At 36.4% G+C, this 26,441-nt stretch overlaps 1 protein-coding gene across 1 annotated transcript in view; it reads right to left on the bottom strand.

The window, feature by feature from the left end:
- TNKS (tankyrase) overlaps nt 1-26,441 on the bottom strand; it is a 228,137-nt gene that overhangs the window by 164,174 nt on the left and 37,522 nt on the right. Inside the window, 1 exon segment of the mRNA XM_017894677.1 lies at nt 8,147-8,242. Coding sequence (XP_017750166.1) covers nt 8,147-8,242 — 96 coding nt within the window.

Below are 26,441 nucleotides of genomic sequence, written 5' to 3'. Positions count from 1 at the left end.
CTGGGATTACAGGCATGAGTCACAGCACCTAGCCCAGAAAGTTAATTTCTATTCCCTCCCACTCCATAAACAACATACCTCATTTTATTGCACTTTGCAGATACACATTTTTTACAAATTGAAGGTTTGTGGCAACCTTGCATCCAGCAAGTCTATTGGCACCATTTTCCAACAGCATGTGCTCACTTCGTTAGCATTTTTCGCAATAAAGTATTTTTAATTAAGGTAGAACTTTTTTTAGACATAATGCTATTGCACACTATACAGTATGAACACAACTTTCAAATGCACTAGGAAACAAAAAAAAAGTGTTTCACTTTATGGCAATATTTGCTTCTTTACAGTGGTCTGAAACAAAATCTGCACTATCTCTGAGGTATGCCTGTACACAGGTTACTGTCTATAACCAACTGAAGGTCTATTTACATTATTTGATCTGCCTCTTACCTATGAATAGCTCAAACTATTTTAAATACTACATCTTTCCTTACAGAGTCTAGTTGTTTTAAGTTTCAAATGAATGTTCACCAACCCTAGTGACTAGAGAGCAAAGACTGAGGAAGATCATTTATGATATTCCCCATTATCTGCAGTTTCCCTTTCTGTGGTTTCAGTTACCCCCAGTCAACCAGTCTGAAAATAGGTGAATACAGTACAATTAGATATTGTGAGACAGAGAGAGAGACGCCGTTGACATATCTCTCATTATAGTTTATCATTATAACTGTTTTATTACTGGTATTGTTGTTAATCTCCTACTGTGCCTAATTTAGGAATTAAACTTTATTAGAGGTATGTACATATAGGAAAAACCATAGTCTGTATAGGGTTCAGTACTATCTGTGGTTTCAGGTATCCACTGGGGTCTGAGAACGTATCCCCACAGATAAGGGAAGGTTACTATGCAAAGTTCAAAAGATCAATTTATTACCAAATTAATCCATTTTATTATAATAATATGATGATAAATCTTACTGGCAATATTAGGTAACTTTTTGTCTTTCAAAAGGAGGAATCTTTAACCTAAAAAAGAGGAACATTATATTAACAGACTAGATTTAAGCCCTGTAAGTTTATATTTATGGGCCACTCTAATTTTATTTTTGTTTTGGGCCATACCATGTCCTTCCAAATGAACAAATAGGTAAAAAGTCTGATTCTGCACACATAGGAGTACTCATTGATCCTGGAGCCAAACTGCTTGAATTCCAATTCCTATTAATTCCCCTTGATGGTTCTGTGAACTTAGAAGTAACTTAACCTCTCCATCTGTAAAAATGAGTACAATAACAATATCCACCTCATAGCTTCATTGTGAGGATTCAACGCCCTTGAAACAGCACCTGGATAAAAGGAGGATTCAGGAGGTGTCAGCTATTGTTATTGTCACTGTATTTTATGTAACGCGAACTTCTTAAAAGAAAGTTTGGCTTGCTGCAAGAATCTAAAAATTCAATATGAACTAGGAAACAAATACCTGCTGCTAATAAAAAAAAGAAAGCAACTGGCTTAGCTGTTTCTTCACGGCACAGACAACACTTGAAAACTGAAATTAATCTCTTATGTCAGGTATAATCTTTTTAAAAAGGTATGAGTTTTATATTCTTCTCCTAAACTGTCTTCATATTTTAAAAATTTCAAAAAAAGTCTTTCAACCATTTTTAATAGCAAACTTTAAATTTTCCTACTCATGTCCAAAATTATACAAGATTAAACTATTAATAAAAGTTTCTTAGTCAAGAAATTAACATTTTAACATATTTAAAATGAGTATTCACATTGTTTTGTTTCAGCAGTAACACCTTTTAACTTCCTTTGCTATAATACTAAAGGCAATGTTTTAAAATCAGAAATTCATCTTAATAATTTCCCCAATAAAATTCACATAGATAAATATACAACTTTTCTTAATAAGGTAAGGTTTATTTCTGCTTATAGTTTATTTTTTAGGATGCAGTCTGTATAATTAGACTTTCTAATACCTGATAAGTAATTCTTTAAGTTCAGATTAATAGCATAAGAAAAGTAATCATATAGTCTGACAGTAAAACATGTACTACGTATGGTATGCAATATGCCAGGTTATATAGTATAGCTAATGTGCAAAACCGCATACTAACACAACAATGGCCAAAAGAAAAAAACAAAAATAAGCCTGTAATCCCAGCACTTAGGGAGTCTGAGGGGGGTGGATCACCTGAGGTCAGGAGTTCGAGACCAGCCTGACCAACGTGGTGAAACCCTGTCACTACTAAAAATACAAAATTAGCTGGGCGTGGTGGCACATGCCTGTAATCCAAGCTACTTGGGAGACTGAGGGGCAGGAGAATCGCTTGAACCCAGGAGGTGGAGGTTGCGGTGAGCCGAGATTGCACCATTGTACTCCAGCCTGGGCCACAAGAGCAAACTCCATCTCAAAAAAAAAAAAAAAAAAGCAAAAATANTAGCTGGGCGTGGTGGCACATGCCTGTAATCCAAGCTACTTGGGAGACTGAGGGGCAGGAGAATCGCTTGAACCCAGGAGGTGGAGGTTGCGGTGAGCCGAGATCGCACCATTGTACTCCAGCCTGGGCAACAAGAGCAAACTCCATCTCAAAAAAAAAAAAAAAAAGCAAAATAAGGCCTCAGTTTGACATCTGGATGTCTGATGTGACAGCTGCAAGCAGCCTCATCTTTCCAGAATTGGAATGTTCTCAATCATAAGAGCCATCTGAGAAATCTGTTGATAAAAACTCAGTAAACCTCATCCATCTTACCAATTAAAACATTTTAAAAATGCACTTACGTTTTAGAAATGTATATAACTATATGCAATTCAAAACTACTTTTAGGAAGCTAAAAATTTATTAAAACTCTTGGCATAAAATGTCAAATAAGTAATGGTTAATGAGTATTTATACGACCTGGAAAATATGCTGCCCCCAATTATCAGTAATCGGACCTTAGACATTTATTTCATTGATCATTTTATGTGTTCTTCTAAGTCCTGGGCATAAAGAAGTAAACCAGACAGACAAAAGTCCAAACCCTTGTGATGCTGTCCTTCTACTGGGACAAACACCGCCACCACAAGGCAATGCCAGATACCAGTAACTCCATGAAGGAAACCAAGTAGGCTAACGGCACCAGGGACAAGAAGCCTTCTCTGAGGAGTAGACACGTGAACTAGAGATTTAACTGATGAACTGGGGAAGTGTTCCAGTTTCAGTAAATAGCTTACGTTAGCCCCGACACAGAATAAGGGGTCATCTGTTTGAGGGGCAGCAAGCAACCAGCTGCAGCTGAAGCAAAGAGACCAAGAGAATATAGTAGAAGACAAGATCAGAGAAATGCAAGGCAGGAGCCAAATCCCGACAGGCCACGGTTAAAGAATCTGAATTTTATTCAGAGGCTATGGGAATATACTAAAGAATTTTCTGATTATAGAGCTGATTTATGCTTTAGTAAGACCATTCTAGCTGCAGTGAGGAGAAATGAGTGAGGTTTAAATAGTGGCAGAGAGATCCATTACGAGGTTACCGCTGTCATGAAACAGAGGATGAAGGTGTGGCCCAGGGCTGTGAGGATGGTGAGAAACGGTCAGACTAGGGATTTGAAAGTACGGTAGACCTGAATTACTGATAGGTTGGATACAAAGTGTGAGGCAAAGAAAGGAGTACCGGTCAGGCACAGTGGCTCATACCTGTAATCCCGGCACTTTGGGAGGCCCAGGCGGGTGGATCACAAGGTCAGGAGATAGAGACCATCCTGGCCAATATGGTGACACTCCGTCTCTACTAAAAATACACAACTTAGCTGGGCATGGTGGCGCCTGCCTATAGTCCCAGCTACCTGGGAAGCTTAGGCAGGAGAATCGCTTGAACCCGGGAGGCAGAGGTTGCAGTGAGCCAAGATAGCACCACTGCACTCCAACCTGGCGACAAAGCGAGACCACATCTCAAAAAAAAAAAAAAAGGAAGGAGTTCCAAATTTTCGGCAAAATCTAGTAGTCAAAACTAGGTGGTCAGGGCACAGATCACTTAAGTCCTCACTGGTTTTGCTAAAGATGTTGGTCTTATCTGAAGGGCAGTAGGAGGCACTCAGTAGAAAAAAAAAAAAAAAAAAAAGCAAAAGATTTCAGATTTTGCTGACTCACTAAGCCAGTCTCAGCAAGAACACACCAGATACCTCAGTATTGCCTGGTGGCCTGAGCCACAGCTGACTCCTTGTAGAGAGACTGGAGGCTACGGATCAATCATAGATTTGGATTTCCTCGGAAGTGCAATGAATCCAGGTTAAAGCTAATTTATTCTTGAGACACCTGAATGCAAATATATCCTCCTTCCCATTCCCTTAACCCTAAATATACTAGGAAAATACTAGGATCATCAACTATCTTAGCAACCCTGTGACCATCTAAACTCACTCACTTTACATCCCCATCATCCTTGGTCCTGTCAACGATAAACATTCCTTTGGTCATCTATCCTTTTTCAAACTCTTGGTCTCAATCTGCTCTTACCTCTTTTTTTTATTCAACTTTCCACTGCTCCCTCTATCCTTTCCACTCTGCCCAGAGACTCTCCTTTACATGATTAACAAAGACCCTACTCTCTAGTCCTCTTCAACAGACACTCCCTTTGTCAACCACCTTTAACTTAAACGTGGCTCTCCCATAATACCACATGCAGTGCAGCCTTTTTAAAAAGGAAAGCTCTTTATTTTCCAAACCTTCCTTATTTCAAAGTCAAGAACAGCGGTATCTACCATGTTCATGGATGCTAAGACTGAATCTGGTGAAGCACACTTCCAATAGAATTGATTAAATGACTCTAAATTCACAAGGAACAATAAAGACTGAAAACAACCTACCTAAATGTGAAACACTAGGGAATTCACTCAAAAAACTAAAATATACTCATAGAAGGGTACCATGAAGTTGTTATAAACTGAGGTTGTAGAAAAACACTTAATGCCTTTGGGAACATTCATGTAACTAAATTTGAAAAATATGTATTATTAAGCAGTTATAACACATTAGGCTGATTTGATTAAAGAGAAATAAGTGTGGGATACTCACAGAAGAAAAGATTTTATAAATAAAGTACACCAAAATGTTATCTCTAAGTAGCAAAATTACAAATGATTTTCTTTTCATCCTTTTCCTGTTTCTCTCAATTTCCAAATGAATGTATTTCTTTGACAGTCAGAAAAAAAAAGGCCAAAAGTATGTTACTTTAAAATTTATAATCAAAACACACAAAACTACTCTTCAATAACATTTACATAGGTTGTTTTTGACTTTTCATACCCTTGTTTAAAACAAAAAATGAACAAAAAACCTAAAATACCTCCAAGTCCTTCAGTTTATTGACCAGAACTTCAGTCATTAGCAGAAAAACAAAAGAAAGCCTTCAAGATTTCTTCTAAGCCTATCATTCACTTACTCAATAATTCAGCAAACAGGATGATGAGACTCTCTGAGTAAGTCTTCTCATTTAAATACCCAGGTGTACTATCCAAAACCAATGGCTATATGCTAGGGTCCCTTAATTGCAAAATGAAGGGTACACTGTTCCTTTGTATAGCTTTATTTTAAAAAAATGCATTCTTATGTATAAGAGGGTATTAGTCATATATTTTTAAATGTTCTATAAAAAGAGACTGTCAGGCAGACGGCTCACCTGAGGTCAGGAGTTCGAGACCAGCCTGGCCAACATGGTGAAACCCCATCTCTACTAAAAATACAAAAATTAGCCAGGCATGGTGGCACATGCCTGTAATCCCAGCTATTTGGGAGGCTGATGCAGAAGAATTGCTTGAACCCAGGAGGCGGAGGTTGCAGTGAGGTGAGATCATGCCACTGAACTCCAGCCTGGGCGACAGAGCAAAACTCCATCTCAAAAAAAAAAAAAAAAAAAAAAAAAAAAGAGAGATTGTCACTTTGTTAATTGCCTTTAAGGAAAACACATAAATACTTATACACAGTTTAGGCTAATGCACAAAAGTAGTAACATAAAAAGATGAGATACTGGAAAGAGATTTTCAGCAAGTAAATTCCTAAAGAAAAAATTTTTAAGAATGAAAATTTCACTCTCAAGGTAAGTAAGCGTACTACAATTACATCTGGCATAAAAATAAAGAATGACATGTTACTCAGAATGATCTCTAATAACTCTAAGGCATTCCTTTCAAAAGATATCCTTTAAAAAAATTAATGTTTAATCTTTTAAATTTAGCTTTGGAAATAATTCTTTCACCATAATTCCACTGGAAATTTCAATTGCTTATTAGAGAACCTGTATGGTATGAAAAACATTGTGGGATACATTTCACCTAAGTGTTATTTCACTGCATTATATAACATGAATGTAGAAATAGAACTGGTCTATATTTCAACAAAATTAACCATATTACTAGACTTTTCCTTTTAAATCACATCTGAAAAGCTGTATATCATTTCCAAAAAAGTAGATATTCTTGAAACGAATAATTAACAAAATCAGTATTATGACCAAGACTTTCATATCTTCCTATCTAAGCAAAGTACAGTGTTAGATGGCTTTCAAATCAATTTTAGTAGATGTGGTATCTGTCCTCCAGGAATCTTGTGTCTCCATGAGTGATTGTCCCAAAGCGCTTTCCCAAACTAACAACATGCAATACAGTTTCCCCTGAAATTCATTACAAATTAGGAGAGAGTTTCTTGTTAATAAGTTATATTAAAAGTTGCCTTTTAAAAAAGTGAAAGTAGATCTAAAAGCATTGTCATATTAAATGTATCTAACAAATGGACAAAGCAGGTGTTGAGAGTTGGAGAGAAGGAAAGGTCAGAGGGAGGACATTTAGATAGAGAGAGAGTCTTGCTCAGCATTTATAATCTCCCCCTGTTTCTATGCACTATATTTCTCCTTTGGTCAGAGACCACTCTAAAGCTGTTATTGTTGCCCAGGGCTTTGTTAAGAGACTGAAAGGCTGTAGAATCTGAGGCTATGTATTTTAATTTCATTACTTAAAATTGTATATTTATACTCAAATTTCTTATCTACACTAATTTAAGTAGGTTTATTATTCTAGTGTATGTTACTTTTATTCAGCAAATACACTAATCTTTAATTGAGAAAAATCATATTACTCTGAGCAATAATTATATTAATTTTAGCACAGTGCAAAGTTGTTTTCTATGCAGAGTAATTAAGCAAAATTCCATAGATTTTCAAAGCTTTCTGTACATAAATATTTTCCCTTCACCTCAGTATTTTGCTAAATTTTCACACCATGAACTCTAAACTTAAACAAGAACAAAAGACGTATTTTCTTCAACCATGGGCAAATTTAAAAGGTAGTTAAAAGTCATTTACTTTCACATAGCCTAAAACAATGCTGTTAGCACTGCAGTGACAGAGGCTCATTACAAAGGTCAGTTAAGTAAAAGAGGGCAAAGGCAGCAGGACTCAGATGCTAAGAATAAAAACAAAAATAGATCCAATGCAGCATTTTGAGAATGAAGATCAATGAAAACACTTAGAGCACTATTTTCTATATTGTTATGAGAGATCTTTTCCATTCTAGCATTTCCTCTTTGCTGGTTCTTGGCATTTGCTTTAATAAAACTAATACTTAAGCCACACATTTGCATTATCTGAAGCAAAAAGATAACAAATGCCTCAGTTGAAAACAACTTAGCTACCACGGTGAAAGCGAACACACATGATTAAAGTATAAATGGGGTGGCAAGGGAGAGGCAGCGGCATATTTTATTGAACTATCGATCCAAGAAATAAGGCAGCAGGTTGTCTTTCCAATCAAAACTCCTTTTATAGTGATATAAATGCCCCTGCTTGCTCAACAGTAAAGGTCTTAAACAACTGAGAGGGTGAGGTACAGAAAAATTATGATATAAACCATAAAAATGACTAAAATATGAGTAAAAGATGTTATGATTTAATGCTATCATTCTAAGTAGACCAACAATCTTACTGCTTATGCTATGACAGCATACCAATTAATGAGACAGATATCAAATCAATAATAAAGTAGTAGATAATGGCAGATATATTTGCTTAGTTTCATCAGTGAAAAGAAAAATTGAGCATAACAAGATTTTATAAAATCAAGTAAGGAGTTACACAGATATACTCATTCGGTAGCTCTCTTGTGTTCTTACCTGTAAGGACAGCTTTGGCTGAAGGATCTGCCAGGTCCAGGGCTGATTTCCCATCAGTGTTCCGAATGTTTGGATCAGCTCCGTGCTGCAGCAGCACTGTGCAGGGAAAGCAGAAACAATATCTTACCTCAGGGATACAGAGATTATTTACTGGTAAGTGTCGTCTCGGCATGGTGTAGGCATAAACATACATTGCACAATTTTTTTCTCTTTCAAGAAAAAAAAAAAAAGAAAAAAAGCACTGCAGCAAAAGAGCCTCTCCAGAGTAAAATGAAGTTGGCAACTTATGGTACAGTATTATCACATGACTTAACATCAGAAACATGAAACTAGAAAAATCTTGCAATGTAGAGTTTTGGTTTGCCTCCTTCAAGCAGCAGTATGGGAAGCTATGTGCTCGCTGGCTCACACTGTGAAATACGCTAACTGTGAACCTGCCCTCTCTTTACTACCACTGTGGCTGCTTGTTGCTGCCGCTGCTTTACTGCTGAATTTCCAAACGCTTCCTCTCCTCAGAACAGTTATAATACTGTGCAAGCCTTTTAGTGGCTCACCACTTGCACATGAAACTCACCATAACATACTGGCTTGCTTCCAAGAAGTTTAACAGACATAGTAATGCGTGTAACCCTGGTCCCCTGGAGTGGAACTGCAAAAAGGAACTGCCTCCTATACTCATTCTTTCCATCAAAAATGTTTAGAAACAGAAACTCAATCACTATAATATATCCTAAGGCATGAATGTAATGCCTGCCATATTGGGTAAAAAGTAGCTACTGGGAATTGTTAAATATGGAGGTTCCTACAAAAGAGAAAATCACTGTTTAAGTAAAATCCAGATATATTAATCCAAAACATTTATCAGCCACATCTGGTATGTGGTGTGTATACTATGGAGGGTGGAGAGGGCATGAGAGGAGGAGACTGTTGCTGTAATACTACCCAAACAATGATTAAATAAATGAATGTATTAAGAAGTTGTTCCAGTAAGTAAAATTCAATTGTAAGTTATGAGCCACCACTGCTGATGAGTCCCAAATTTTCATTCATTCATGACAGTTCCATGCTAAAGCACACACATTCTTTAGCAATCTTTGGAAGGTAATACTCATACATTACCAAGCAGTAAGTCCTTCTGTTTACAAAGCTCTTCCTTTTCCTTTAAGGCATTAGCCATAAAATCAATGGCTTTGTTATAATGGACAAACAACAGCCTTATCCGGAACGAGGACACAACTGCTAGGAAGGTGAGCCTGTGCATCTCACACATTACATCTTGGCGAGTTTCAGACTTGGGACAATAAAAACCAGCTATGGCTTGAGAAGATGCAGTGAGATATTACAAAGACTTTCTGTATTATTTCCTATGCGAATGCAAACAATGAATATAACTGTTTTCAGATGTTTATAAACTGATTCAAGAGTCAGTAGAATAAAACAGCGAGTGCCATAATATCAAAGTGTACTCTTTCATCATAATGGGTACAGCTATTCTAACAACATTTTTTTTAATTCCAGGAAGAAATTCTAATGTGAAGATTTGGCTTATAAAGGGTCTTTATAATAAAGTAGACTCAAGTATCAAATGCAAGCTGATAACTATATCTTTAGTTGCTGAGTGATCACATGCAAAAGGGAAGAAACAGAAGAAATAATAGCTACCATGGAAAGCAGAGTTGAACTGCATACTTCAGGAACTTCAGAACCTGCTTTCAACAAGAAGTAAAGGAATATTGTTATCTGAGTTTGACAATTGTATGATGGGAGCTTTCATTTTACAGTTTTATTGAGTGCTAGAAGTAAAACAGTGAAAGTCTAACTGTTTCTCCAAAGTCTCCTAAAACCTCAATCCTTCTTTTTTAAACCAGTATTTTGACTATCATATCTTGCCTATTTTGCAATAGAAATCTGTCATTACAGTTTAGTTGTAGTTTTGTTGTACTTTAGGTGACATTAAAAGAAGTAAACATTTACTTGAAATAGATGTTTTCTAAATATGTTTGAGTCATGCCTATCTCTTTAATTAGACCTGAACACAGACACATCTACAGCGAAGTAATGCAGCAATAGGAAAGAAGCAGCTGAATTTTCTAAACCAGATGCTGAAAATAAAATTCACATCAGAAAATATTTAACCATATTTAATTCATCACATATGAATTAAAAATTAAAAACTCAGTAAAGTTAAGACTTTTAGGATAAGTAAGGTATCTAACCCCTCATTAGATCAGCAGGGGTCTAAACTTATCCAACTTTCATAAGAGGTTACAAAATTGCCAAGAGGACTGAATTAGAACATAAAGTGGTATGCACAGGTGCTGGGCAGGGAGTCTGACAATCCCCATCAGCTCACCATAATATTTAAAGCACATTTTAAAATGTGTACTCTTAACTCTACCAGTGACAACTAATTCCATGCTTTGCTCTAGGGCAGGGGTCAGCTAACTTTTTCTGTAATAGGCCTGATAGTAAATATTTTAGTCTTTATGGACTATTTGGTCTCTGTCTCAACTATAGCTGACCCTGAATAATACAAGTTTGAACTGCATGAGTCCACATATATGCAGACTTTTTTTAGTAAAAGTTACACTGAGTGTACCTGTCTCTGCCACCCCTGAGATAGCAAGAATCACCACTCCTCATCCTCCTTCTCAGCCCACTCAATGTGAAGACGATGAGGATGAAGATCTTTATGGAGATCCACTTCCACTTAATGAATAGCAAACACATTTTCTCTTCCTTGTGATTTTCTTAAAAATGTTTTCTTTTCTCTAGCTTGCTTTACTGTAAGAATACAATATATAATACATATAACATAGAAAATATGTGTTAATTGACTGTTTATGTTGTCAACAAGGCTTCTGGTCAATAGTAGGCTATTAGTTTTGTGGGAGAAAGTTACATTCGAATTTTAAACTGCACGTTGTTCAACACTCCTAATAACTCCTGCATTGTTCAAGGGTCCTCATCCCTCCCTCAACTTTACCATTATAGCATGAAAGCAGCCACAGATAATATTTAAATGAATAAGCATGGCTGCATTCCAATAAAATTTAAATGACTAAGCATGGCTGCATTCCAATAAAATCTTACTTAAGGACTTTGAAACTTAAATCTTATATAATTTACAAAATATTCTTCTTTTGATTAAAAAAATTAAAAAACATATAAACAATTCTTAGCTTGCAAGCCATATAAAAACAAGAGAGAGGCTGGGTTTGGCCTATGGACCACATTTGCTGAACCCTGACCTTGGGCAGCACTATAAATGTGGTCAATGCTATACAAAGCATATTATACAAAGTTCCATTCCCAGGTCTATGCTATACAAAGCATATTATACAAAATTCCATTCCCAGAACTGTTTATAATCCATCTACAATGAGGTAAGAACAGAAACTGAAGGTATTTGGAACTATGTCTGTTGTTTCAAAATTACCTTCTCCAGTACTTCTTTTTATTTATATTTTACAAAATTATTGGTCTGTCATGCATTGGGGAAAAAAGAAAACCCCTCTACCACAGACAATTTGAGAAGCACTGAGCCAGGGCACACAAGAAATTCTGTGGGCCTCAGTTCTCACGACTTTTAAAATAAAGGGGCTAAACTTGATCAGGTGATCTCTACATATTTTAGGAGCAGTGTCAAATCTCTGATAATGCTTTTAAAGTTATAGCCAAAGACTTGAAGCATTGAGATCTAAAATCTTCAAAAAATCAAAATAAAAAAAGAGCTGCTTCAAATAGAATCTCTTATTCTCCCACCCTCTGAATCAAAATGGGAAAAATAATAACAGCAAGGTTTTCATTTCTTTAAAAAGAACAAACAAGACTAACAGTCGGGACTAGCAGCGCTGAAAGTTGTCAGACACATTCTTAAATGTCCCAAACCATAATATTCCCCACAATTTCTCAAATAGAATTTCATTCTAAAGTGCCTTCAAATCTGATCCTTCACACTGTTCTCTATGGGGATTTCCTGTGGGCTATTTCCTAATACCAGAAGAATGGCACATACATGAGGCAAAGGTACAACAGCTTTCAAGAATGCCACACTGTACTCAAAGTGGTGGCATCTAAGACTCAATTCTGGATGCTGCAAAACTTAACACTCTGAGCCATCAAAGAGAATAAAAAAATGTGATCATTAACACAAAACAAAATTAGAAATTCACCTTGTAAAATCAGTATGCATTGATAGCACACTAATATAAAACAGATTTTCTTAAAAGTAACACATTACTTGATGATATAGTGTCATATTATTTTTTAAAAGTAGCACAAATACCTGAAGCAAAGTTCCCAAAATACACCAACAATGTACAAAGTAAGGTTTGAAAGAAAAAGAAGGAAACTAAAATCTGAGTAACATTCAGTACATAAATTCAAGGTGCTATGGCCATTCACAAAGCCCCTATGCTATCTTTAACCTCTGGGACACCATCAAACCTCAAATTCCAGAGTAGGTGGTTTCTAATTGTTTTACAAACGCATATCAGCTCTATTTATCTCCTTTTCGAGGTAAGAGGGGTGGAGAAAATGTAGCAGCTGGCATAGCAAGACAGTTAAAACTAAGGTAGGGTCACAAAATTCAAACACCATTTTCAAATGAGCTATGGCAAGAAGGACACACGATTTTCCCATTTCTGGTACCGGCATTTAGCCACGGGGAGCCAAATTCAGCATGTATTATTTTAGCTATGTTGTTTAATTTCATCCTTTAAAACTATTAAAGTTAAGCATTTGCATAATTTTACTTATTGTAAATAAAAACAAAATATTTCTACATTCATACAAAGGCTCATTCTGTTAAATTCCTAGAAAATCACAAAGTGCTATTACAATAAATTGTGTTTAACTGCAGGCATTATTAACTGATTTTAAAAGACAGAAGACATAGAGACAATGTGAATTTTCCAAGCTAAAAATGTAGCAAGCTTTTAGAGCAAATTATCAAAAGATGTTTTACTAAGTTTTACTTTAAAATTATCAGCATCTAACTCTTTAAAGAGTACACAGATATACATTTATTAAATTGAGTTTCAAAACAGAATTACATAAAGGACCAAGTTCCTCGAATTTTTTTAAGCAAAGAAAATTTTAATTTTATAGAAAAATATCAAAGGACTAAATTTTAACTATAGTACAGCCTTCAACGTATAAGACTCTTTACCAATACACATGAGCTTTAAGAGGCAAACTATTTTTATAAACTGAAATATATGATAGATCCTTGTGTTTATGCACATTCAATTTCTTCTACAAAAACATGTATATTAAAATGGTATATTATATAATGACATGATATGCCATTATATTATACAGTATACATATCATATATAGTATGCTACAGCATATATTATACAGTAATAATACAGTATATATTTATACATTATAGATTTTTTGAAAACTTTTATCTTTTCATCCAAAATACACGTTACTTATTACAGCATAAAAGTAGTCAAGCTAATGTATTTTATTTTTCAAACTATCTGAAGTTGATTTACCACTAACGGTAAATATGAAAACTCAAGGCCGGGCGCGGTGGCTCACGCCTGTAATCCCAGCACTTTGGGGGGCTGAGGTGGGCGGATCACAAGGTCAGGAGATCCAGACCATCCTGGTTAACAAGGTGAAACCCCATCTCTACTAAAAACACAAAAAATTAACCGGGCGTGGTGGCGGGCGCCTGTAGTCCCAGCTACTTGGGAGGCTAAGGCAGGAGAATAGCGTGACCCCGGGAGGTGGAGCCTATAGTGAGCTGAGATTGCGCCACTGCACGCCAGCCTGGGCGACAGAGCGAGACTCTGTTTCAAGAAGAAAAAAAAAGGAAAAAAAAAAGAAAACTAAGTAACCAGTGCTATCCTATATAGAATGGCTCACTGAATTTAAATTAGAATTTAAATGGCACAATTTTCTGTTTCCAGTAATGGCAGAGTAGCTTATTTAAATCATCCCTTAGGCTGTAAACAATGAACAGAACTAGATTTGAAACACAAACACAAACACAACTTCTGAAATCATCTACGAGCTAACGAGACAGTGCAAGAATTACCCGCTGAAAGCTGGAGAGCAAAGGAAGTCCGGAGGGTAAACATGTATGGAAGCTGCCATTGTTCTGAAGGCAATTATTGATCAAGAAAAATAAAATATGTCATTTCAATGTCTCATGGAATAAGGGGAAGAGCAATAAAAGCCCAGAGACCCCCTCAAAAGTAAGGACTGTAACGAGACTGTTCCCCACGAAACAAGGGTGACACCTCAGGATGAGGACAAAGTGGATGTGAACTGGTCCTAGTACAGAATTATAGCTCTGGTTGGAAACTTTGTGTGCCTAGGATAGCTCAAGCCTTGAATTTGATTTAAGGTGGTCCCAGATTGGCAGTAACTCCTATAAATAAATAGTTGGTAAAATGTCCAGTGTACAGCCAAGATGAGGCATATAAATAACCTAAAATGCAAAAGCTACAACTAGCAAAAATAGACAACTCAAGAACAGACCCATAAAAACTTCAGGTATCAGAGGTACAAGACACGTATTACAAAAAGAACCATGCTTATTGTGTTTACTAAAAGACAAGCTGAAAGATCGAAAAAAGACAAAACTATAAAAAATAATAAGGCAAATTTATAAAAGAATTAAACAGAACTTTTAGAAATAAAAATACAACAATAAAAATTTTAAATGAAGCTTTAGTTTCCAGCCATAATGGAATAACTGCTATCAGACTAGCTTTCCCTCTCTGATATAAACATTATGAAACTGGACAAAATAGATGAAGCAACTGATTGCAGGCAGTAGCCAGCTGCAGTTGTGAATTGTGATCCCTGAAAGAAGAGAAACTCACAAGATGGGTACCATAATCACCCAACTCTCTGTCTAAAACAATCTGCCAACCACATAAACACAACAGGAGTCAAAGCAGAGCACGGTGGTTACACTGAACTGAGAAGACAGAAATCCAAACTCAGGGCAGAAGAACTGGCTGGAATCTGTAGGACGGGAAAGTAGAGAAGAGAGATCTGTGCAGATAGCAGGCCTCAGATGTCCGTGAAGGAGTCCCCAGGGATCACATGGCTGGGCTGGGCTGTACCCGCGCAGGAAAAAACCCCTGAGGCTTATCTGGCAATAGCTGCTAAGGACTGAGAGCACAACAGAGTGAGTAGAGGTCGCAAGGTGCTAGAGAAAGAGCAGTGCTGAAAGAAATTGGAATTCTGGCCTTGAGAAAGTAAAGAGAACCTAAAACCACCTTGTTAACACACCTGGCGCACCTTAGCACCAGTGTTAGTTATGAATAAGCACCATGACCTAGAACAGAGAGCAGAGGGTCTACAAAGTCAAAACTATTTTTATAATAACATTGAGATATTATTCCCTCATTTCATTATATTAACATTTGCACTGATGGTACAAAAGCAACAGAGGATAACACAAGCTGAGCATGGTGGCTCATGCCTATAGTTCTAGCACTTTGGGAGGCTGAGGTGGAAGAATTGCTTGAGCCTAGGAGTTTAAGAGCAGCCTGGGCAACATAGGGAGACCTGGTCTTTTCAAAAAGTAAACAAACGAGCCTGGCATGGTGGCACGCACCTGTGGCTCCAGCTCTTCGTGGGGCTGGAGTGAGAGGATGGTTTGAGCCTCAGGAGGTGAAGGCTACAGTGAGCCATGATCACACCACTGCATTCCAACTTGGATGACAATGTGAAACCCTGTCTTACAAAACTAAAATAACACAAATCAAGGCAGTGTCATCAACATCTATTAGTGATTATTACATTCTTCACTATAAAACATATATGCAGTAAAAAAAGGAGAGTTCCACATTAGAATGCCCCTGACGAAGCAGTAAAAGTACTATATTTTCTTAAATATTGATCATTAGATTTTTTTAAAATATCCTCTGTGAAGAATTAGAAAGTACATATAAAGGGCTCCCAAATTCATAGACTTTTTCTGGTGATGTGGATATAAAATAACAAATGTAATTATTTTATATAGTATAATACAGCATGTTAACAAGTTAAGCCTCACTTAGGAAATGACTATTTTTGATACGACAAATGGAAATCATTGCAAAATCATACGTAGGTACATAGGCAAAGATGCTTTCCATGTATAAGACAACCAATGGATTGTGATGTTACAGAGTGCAAAAGGTTATCTGACAAGGTTTCAGATTCCACGTTGCAGCTAGCCACTAAGAAACTACCATTTGTCCAGTTTGAATGTGGAATCAAAGAAGAATATCCACAATTATTGGAAAGGTGATTGATACACTCTTCCCTTTTCTAACTATCAATGTAGATCTTCTTCAGATATTTCAACCCCAAAAAGCTTATCAGAAAAAACTGCACACACAAGCAGATAGGAGAATCCTGCTATCTTCAATTAAATCAAATATTAACAACATTTGCATAAATGTAAAATGATTCCACTCTTGGGACCTATTTTTTGTTTTGGAAAACAATTTTTCAAAAAATGTTATTCATGCTAACACGCAGTAAGTTTGTTATTTGCTAAATGAAATAATTTTTTAAACTTCTTAGTTTTAGTATCTAATACAATATGCATGACCCACATACAAGCTCTGTGGAATGCTCAGTAATTTTTAAGAATGCAAAAAAAAGAATAAACATTTGAGAACCCATGCCCTAGAATAAGCCCTAGTCTGGAAGCATAATACTTTTTTTTTTTTTTTTTTTTTTGAGGCGGAGTCTCGCTCTGTCGCCCAGGCTGGAGTGAGTGGCGCGATCTCAGCTCACTGCAAGCTCCGCCTCCCGGGTTCACGCCATTCTCCTGCCTCAGCCTCCCGAGTAGCTGGGACTACAGGCGCCCGCCACCTCGCCCGGCTAGTTTTTTGTATTTTTTAGTAGAGACGGAGTTTCACCGTGTTAGCCAGGATGGTCTCGATCTCCTGACCTCGTGATCCGCCCGTCTCGGCCTCCCAAAGTGCTGGGATTACAGGCATGAGCCACCGCGCCCGGCCAAAACATAATACTTTATAAAGCCCAAAACTGAGAAAAAACAAGGTCTGCAGAAGAGACAATCTTAAAGAAACATCTTGGGCTTTCCACAGATCTGCACTAACAAAGCTTAAAACCAAACCTCCATAAGTTAAGGTTGATTTTAAACCAGCAATAAAGTGATCTGCTAAAACAAGAATAAAAATTCTTCAGAGGGGGCCAGGCGCGGTGGCTCACGCCTGTAATCCCAGCACTTTGGGAGGCCAAGGCTGACGGATCACGAAGTCAGGAGATCGAGACCATCCTGGCTAACATGGTGAAACCCCTTCTCTACTAAAAAATTACAAAAAAATAAGCCGGGCGTCGTCGCGGATGCAGTCCCAGCTACTCTGGAGGCTGAGGCAGGAGAATGGCGGGAACCCGGGAGGCGGAGCTTGCAGTGAGCTGAGATCCGGCCACTGCACTCCAGCCTGGGTGACAGTTAGACTCCGTCTCAAAAAAATAAATAAATAAATAAAATTCTTCAGAGGAAGTTAATAAATATCACAGAGTGATTACCATGTCCACTACTGAATAAAACATGTAAATTAAACATATATAAAGAAAAATGTGATCTGGTCGAGGAAAAAAAAAATCACTAAAAATCACACCCACGATAGCCCAGATGTGTTAGGGTTAGTTAGCAAAGACCTCAAAGCATCAATTATAAAAAAGTTCAAAGACTTAAAGAAAATAAATTCAAAGAATTAAAGGAAAGTATGGTCTTAAGAAGTAAAACATAGATATACTCTGATAATCAAGTGGGAAATTGTAGAACTAAAAAGTTGAAGGACTCACACTACCTAATTTCAAGATTTATTATAAAGCTCTAGTAATCAAGACAGTGCAGTACTGGAATAAGAATAGATATAGATACAATAGGACTTGTGCAATTATTGGAGTTGCAAGTTAAACTAGCTACTTGTGTTATGAAGCATAATTTCTAATTGAAAAACTGTGTTATTCAGACTTGGGTATGTAGACCAATGGAACAGAAGACAGTTCATAAATAAACCAACATATAGGGAGTCCATGACTTTTCAAAAAAGGAAGCACAGTAATTCAATGGTGGAAAAATAGCCTATTCAACAAATCATGCTGAAACAACAGATTCTCTATATAGAAAAGAAAAACACACACACACACAAAATAACTCTTAAACCTTACACCACACAAACACATTAACTCAAAGTGGACTACAGACTTAACATAAAAGCTAAAACAATAAAATCTGTTAAAGAAAACATAAAAGAAAAATCTTCATGACCTTGGGATGTAAAGATTTCTTAGGAGAAAAAGAAACTTAAGCCTTAAAAGAAAATACCAATAAACCGTATTTTATCAAAATTAAGAACTTCTGTTCTTCAAAAGTCACCATTAAGAATATGAAAAGACAAAACACAATATAGAAGAAAATATTTGCAACACATGTGTAAGATAAAGAACTCTTCTACATTAGAGAAAGAACTATAAATCAATCAACGTGAAAAATGAGCAAGAAACTAGGGCATTTCACAAAAGAAGATATATAAATTACTAATAAGCCCATGAAAAGATGCTCAACATTATTAGTCAACAGAAAATACAAACTAAAAGACTGGCAATACCAAGTGTTAATGAGGAGATTCTAAACTGGAACTCTCATACATTACTTGTGGGCATTACAAACGAATGTTTTAACCATTTTGGAAATCGGTTTAGCAGTTCCTTCTATAGCTAAATATACACTACTGTATGTCCTAGCATACAAACTTAGTCTTAAGTATTTACTCAAAAGGAAACAAACCAAAAATCCATGTGTCCATCATACAAAAGACTTGCATGTGAGTGAGTGAATGTTTATTTGTAATAGTCAAACATTGAAAAAAATCTGAAGCAAACTGTAGCACAGTCATACAACAGAATACTACTCAGCAATAAAAAGAAACAAGCTTTTGTTTCATACAACAGGGATGAAATCTCCAAAACTTCAAAACATGATGAGCAAAAGAAGCCAGGCACACAAGAACATATTTCTAGAACAGAGTATTAATCTATAATGTCAGAAAATAGATCACTGTTGACTGGGGATGGCTGACAAAAAGAAAAATTGACTGCAGATGGGCACCAAACAAGTTTTTGGAGTAAACAAAACTGTTCTATTATCTTGATTAGTGATTATATGGGTATACACATTTGTCAAATCTCATTAAAATGTATACTCAAAATTGATTCAATTTCATTACTTTGAACTCAATAAAGTTGATTTTTACGTTATATAAAACTAGTATTTTAAAAGCTTTATAGAGGGTCTGACTGTGATTAGAAATAGTTAAAGAGAAAATTACTGAACTGGAAAATATGACAACCAGTATTTCCAAGACTGAAGTATTGAAGTATACAGAGGAAAAAGAGAGTAGAATGGATAAAAGATGGAAACTAAAAGGCCTAACATGCTGCAATTAGTCTTAGAAGAAAAGAAAAAACTAAAACTAAAACTATATATACATATATATACACACACATATATATACGTATGTATTTACAGAGCTAATGCCAAAGATTTTCCTAGAACTAATAGAAGACCCCAACCTACAGGTTCAAGAAGCACCAACAGGATAAATTCATTAATCACGTAGAAAACGTTTTTCACATATAAATTAGGAACAACAACTGTCAATGCAGTCATTTGGCCCTCTGAGACTCCATCTCAAAAAAAAAAGTCGTGGCTCAAGCCTGTAGTCCCAGCACTTTGGGAGGCCGAGGCGGGCGGATCACGAGGTCAGGAGAGCGAGACCATCCTGGCTAACACGGTGAAACCCCGTCTCTACTAAAAAATACAAAAAACTAGCCGGGCGAGGTGGCGGTTGCCTGTAGTCCCAGCTACTCGGGAGGCTGAGGCAGGAGAATGGCGTAAACCCGGGAGGCAGAGCTTGCAGTGAGCTGAGATCCGGCCACTGCACTCCAGCCCGGGCCACAGAGCGTGACTCCGTCTCAAAAAAAAAAAAAAAAAAAAAAAGTCATAGTTAAATTTAAAAATTGATAGTTGATTCAGTTATTGGTAAACGTTTAATATATTTAGGACACCTCAGGTATGTAAATCTAATTTTTCAACTACAAATTTTATGAAACCCAAATGCAGATCAAGTATTGATCATGAAAACGTTTGAATTGAGACATGCTTTAAGTATAAAATATACACCAGATATCAGAAACTTAGTTGAAAATAATGTTAAAAATTTCACTAATAATGTTTTAGACACATTACATGTTGAAATAATACTTGAAATACATTGAGTTAAATGAAACATTAAGTTGATATCACGTTTCTTTTCAATGTGGCTAACAGAAAATGTTAAATTACATATATGTATGGCATTACATTGCTGTTGAACAGTGCTACTCTAGAATGTAGTCTCCATTTTAGCTACTGACATTCTTGACTAGCTAATTCTTTGCTGTGCATGTAGGTGTAGGCTACTGGCTCCACCAAGTGCTCTGGAGACTCTGCAAGTATCCTCACAGGCTACAATGATAAAGACATGAACCTCAGTTAATCTGAGTGTTGGCTCAATGCCTTGTGATACTCTGGGAACAAGAGAGGATGGGAGGCTGTCATGAGGCAGTGTCTCATCACTTCCCATTTGTGAGGAGGCGTGGGGCTTTCTACCTCTCTCTCTTCTACTGGCTCCTCCAAAACAGGGTATTCCACAACTCTCAATGCAGTCATTTGGCCCTTCTCCTTTCAGTGTCATCCTGAGATGCGAAGACCATGGGGAGCTGGCACTTTTAGCTTTTCCTTCTTTTCGCTGTCTACATAAGTAATCAACTAGCTAAACCCACAAGTGGCTTGTTGCATCTTTACCAGCCTACGCAGTCAGGCTTGGGCTTTTGCCGTGGCTTGTCTGTTGAGTGCACTTAATGGGGGGCAGCGGTCCTGTGTGTTATGTTTAACAGTACCCCTTACTTCTACCACTTGATGCCAGTAACACTCCCTAATTGTGACAACCAAACATGTCCCCAGATACAGCTAAACATGCCCTCTAAGGGGTAAAACTGTCCCTGCTTGAGAATGTCTGCTCTTTAGGTTCCTACGGACCCATCCCCACCTCCTCATATACATGAAGGTCCATGCTTCTCCCAGCCCTCTGAACACTTTTATATGTTGGGTTACTGCATTAAATTTCATTTGGAGAAAGATTATGTGGTTTCTAAACATAAGAAATAAGTAAAGCAGTAAAGTAAAACTGTAAATAAGTAGAAAAGATAATAGTAGGTAGTAAATAGTAAGAATCTAAATGTCCTTCTAAATTTAAGGTGCTATGATCTATAAACACATCTTTGAGTACTGACTTTATCAAAGAGTTTTTTATTACAAAGGATAAAAACTACTTCAGCTACCTTAATAACAGGAAAACTTATTAAAGAATAGAGGTATTCCGTTGAATGCAAAGGCAAAAAATGTGTCTCAAAATTTAGATGTTGCTGTCTGTCCCTGTCTCCCAGACATCCCCTCATATACAAATACATACGCCTGTATTATCTCAATCTTAACTCCAAATTATCATGAAAGAGAATTTGGTCCAGCTTGGCTCAGCATCTGGTTCTGGACTTTAAAAGTGTGGCCAAGGAACTAGAAGAGGCAATACAAACAATGGTGATGGGGAAAGAGGCACTGGTTCTGAGCGAAGATACTTGTGCAGATACCTCAATGAGTAGCTACAGAAATATCATGTTAAATTCAAAGTTTTAACACATACTAAATTAAAAGTTTATGTTTTAAAAATATGTAAATAGATTTATATGTACAAATGGGTTCATAAAAGAGATTTAAAAAACTACTTCAGCTACCTTAACAACAGGAAAATTTAGTGTTGTATCTGAGAGTGAAATAAATGGTACTTCCACTTTCTATTTTACGCATTTCTACACTGTTTTAATATTTATTACATATGTGTATTATTTTTATAATGAGATATTTATCCTCAGACAAAAATGATCTTTATGCATGCTGTTCAGTATGTTTGCAAAACAATGCTTTTAAAAGCTCTTGCTTACAGAAATTACTTCGTAACTAATAAAGAAAATTGGATCATTCTTCCTATCAAATGGCTAACATTAAAATATGGTAACAGCACTGGATAAGACAAATGTGAAATAAATCTATTAATTTAGATTCTGTAATAATGCTGAGTGTAGAAACAAGTTGAGCAAAATAGGGAAGTGATTATCTATTTCGTAAAATTCCAGGATTCTAGTCATACTTTCATATATGAAAGCCTTTCTCTTTCATATAAAAGTGACCCAAAATTCAGAATTCTGTTAACATCTGGGACTAGCATACTTGGAACAAATGACTTCATTTCACCCCAGTGAACTATGTGCCTCATTACATGTTAACTTTTTTTCCACGTACCTCAGTGGGAAAAAATAAAAACTGCATTTCTTTTTTAAAAAAAAGTTCAGCCAGGCGCAGTGGCTCATGCCTGAAATCCTACCACTTTGGGAAGCCAAACCAGCAGATCGCTTGAGCCCAGGAGTTCAAGACCAGCCTGGGCAACATGGCGAGACCTGTCTCTACAAAAAAAAAATACAAAAATTAGCTGAGCGTGGTGGTGTGCACCTGTATTCCCTGCTACTCGGGAGGCTGAAGTGGGAGGATCACCTGAGTCAAGGAGGTCAAGGCTGCAGTGAGCCATGATCACACCACTGGACTCCAGCCTGACTGGCAGAGTGAGACCCCATCTCAAAAAACTCCATAATTTTCAATAAAAATTTTAAAAAGTTCAAAAAAATAAAGTTCACGACAAGGTCTGCCATGGCAATATGCCATAGTTAGAGTTAAGAACACAGCTGTAGTTCAGAGGCTGGATTCTGGGGCCAAACTGCACAGGTTAGAATACCATTCTGCTGCCATCACTTCTGGGACCCTAGCAACTCCGTTACCTCTCTGAGCTTCCATTTCCTTGTCTGTAAATCAGGAGACAATATTAGAGTACCTATCTCATAGGGCCGTTAGGACAAAACAAGCCTATGCACATAATTTTAGAGATATTAAAAACTATTTAATTGTCCACTCAAAAATTCATCCATGTGAATAAAATTACTGAGTTTTACATGGTAGAGTTCTTCTATATGTGATTTAATGAGTTAAATGCATCTCCTTCAATCTTTATGGACAAACTTTGGCATGAAATTTTATAATAATAAAAGAATCTTCCAATTCAATTTTGCTCCTATTGTCAAGTTTTCTTATAAATATAGAAAATCAAGACTTTTAAAAAAAAAAAAGGCACATCACATCTGCAACAACTTAAGTATAGATTATTCTGTATGTATACATAGCAGATTTTTATATCCCAGATCAATTTTATCCTTTTTGCAATGAACAAAGTTAATCCAGGACACAATACATTTGTAAAATCAGAATTATCTGCTCACATAACAATTTATTACAAGATAAGGCAGACACTGGAATAAATACAAGACTGACTGTAACAAAGCATCTGTCTTTCTACCTGGAAACTCAATAGAGAATAATGCCTAAAAGTTCTGTCCCAGGAATCAGATAAACCTCAGTTTTAGAATACTGCCCAATCCTTAGTAACTTCTGACCTTGGGCAAGTTACTTCACTACCGCCAATCTTAATTTCCTCTTTCATAAAACACTACCTAACATAGTGAATTGCTGTTAAAATTAAATGTGACAATATATACAAACCCAGCTTGGCTCTTTGCACATAACAAGAACTCAATAAACACTCTCTCATATCCCAATCAGAATCTTTTCATCTGTCTTTCAAAAATAGATACACAGTGCTAAAAGAAGATCTGTTGGATTGAAATAAAGGTAAACTGATAATAGCTCTAGGAAAATGCATTCATTTGTGCCACACCAAACTGCTATATTATGCTTCTTTTTATTTAGGGGTAGATTACTTTTTCTAAACTTGACTAGATTCAACTAAATGAAACGTCCATAAGGAATAAAGCAAGTATCTCTTCAATCTGACCAGGGAAATTTGTAAGAGGATCATGAAGCTTGCACAACTCTAAGGGACAATGACCAAATGTAAAAGGTGCTTCCCAATCTGTTTATGAGAGAGAAGAAGGGACAAACACGAGAAACACGTCACCAGTCTTTGTGAATCCTTCCCTAAATTGCTAACTCTACCTCCTCTCTCTCAAGGCCTCACGGACTTACTAGCATTCCAGATAAATTTCTTACTAGCATTCCAGATAAATTTCTTATGTGTGTAAAACATTAAGACCAATTCATATATATATATATACATACATATATTTTAGACAAAGTCTTGCTCTGTGGCCCAGGCTGGAGTGCAGTGGCATGGTGCAATCTCAGCTCACTGCAACCTCTGCATCACTGGCTCAGTTGATCCTCCCACCTCAGCCTCCAGAGTAGCTAGGACTACAGGCATGCACCATCAAGCCCAGATAATTTTTCTATTTTTAGTAAAGATGGAGTTTCTCCATGTTGCCCAGCCTGGCAATTAATATTTTTATCACTAGTTACAAGGTTTAAAGCTACTATTTAAAAACATCCTCCCTCCCAAGGAAAACAGGATTAAACCTGTACCATAATAGTAATAATCTGATTCTGCTTTGAACTTTAGTCTCCTAAGAAAGTAAATCATTACTATTATTTTCCTATGCCTCTGACAACTGATTCAACAGACTGAAACGCCAATATTCTGCTGTACTTTCAATCTAAAGGACATAAAGAATGTAACTTAAAGAATTTTCATTCCTTAAGAAATTTACTTAAAAGCAAATAATTAAAAAAAAAAAAACCCTGAGTTTTGTGTTTCCATGGGATTTGACATATTATCCTATTTTCAATTGTTCTGAATGATAGTATTGAATCACATATTTCACTTCCCACCTCAACTTTTCCCCCACATTGAGGAAAAGACCTTTTCCTTTTAACATAATTCCTCATCTGTCCTTTTCCTTGTCTCATTCCTAGTGGGTTACAATTTTCAGAAACAGCAACTGTGATGTCCCTTGGCTTGAAAGAGAGCTGTTTACCCATGAGTAATCGGCTTTAAAAAATATTAACCAATCATTGCATACACTTCATATTTGGTTACAGCAAACTATGATACCCCTGCTACTGAAATATTTGTGAGGAAAATGTTTAAGTTACATTAATGATTCTCCATAATCCTATATGCAATAGCTCCACTGACTAGGTTAAAAGAATGTAAATTACAATGAGGAAAAAAGAGCTTCATGTCTTATCAAATCACAATTCAAGTTTACAAAATTGCAAAAGATACTAAACAAAGAACGTAACACAAATTCACACCGATGGTAACAAAGAGCAGCTTATGGCAATGTCAGCCTTTCACTTAGCTTTGACTGAGTGTCCGCTTTGTGTCAGAATACAAAAATGGTCTTATGTGGCTGTGTGGCAACCTTACTGCTGCCATACAAGAACAAAGCAAGTGGAAAGAAAACAACTTGCTTTCTCTATACTCTTTCATTTAATGTCCCATAAAAATTTTACGCAGTAGAGCCGATGTCCATTTTACAATTAAGAAACTGAAGCTCAAAGCAAGTGCGTAAAATCAGTCTGTGTGATAAACTGCAATGCATAAGTCATTGTAAAGCCAAGCACTTATTTGCTATCTTACCACTCCACATAAACGCAAGCTAAGATTACCCCAGGACTATACTGAAGCTTTCTTCCCCGGAAGTAAATTCTAAAAGGCATATCTACATATTTGTCCTTAATACCTTGTCTACCACTCCTATATTCAATGTCCTCTTCCTAATAATCCCATCAAACAATTCCCTTGTGGGAACACTTGAAAAATACCTATGACAGTGACAGTTCCATTTTAGGGGCCCACTAGAACATTTCCTGGCCTTGTTCCCTCAATCCTCAGAACTCAAGTTACTCCTTCAAAAGACCAGCACTCAAAACTGTGTCACAAATAGGCAAAACAAAAGATGTTCCCTCTATCTCTAACCATGATTATGTGTACCACAGTAAATTTAGAAATTTTCAGGCTTGACATAAAAGTCTGAAAGAGTTCTTCAGATTTCAGATTTATTGATCCAAAATAAATGTATCTTTGGATACACAGTGGGATTGCTTAAAAAGTCTTATTTATATGGTCATATCAGGGAGTAGAATACGAAATAACTCACAGTAAGGTTAACATTCTTAATCTTGGATTCTGTTTACATATGAAAATCTAATACCCACCGCTATTTTAAAAGATAATTAGCAGATTTAAATAATTCAAGAGAGTACATTTTTTAAAAGTAAGTACAAATGTAAAGC

This window comes from Rhinopithecus bieti, unplaced genomic scaffold, assembly GCF_001698545.2.
Source record: "Rhinopithecus bieti isolate Rb0 unplaced genomic scaffold, ASM169854v2 scaffold_25360, whole genome shotgun sequence".
Lineage (NCBI taxonomy): Eukaryota > Metazoa > Chordata > Mammalia > Primates > Cercopithecidae > Rhinopithecus > Rhinopithecus bieti.
This window is presented reverse-complemented; position numbering and strand designations above follow the sequence as displayed.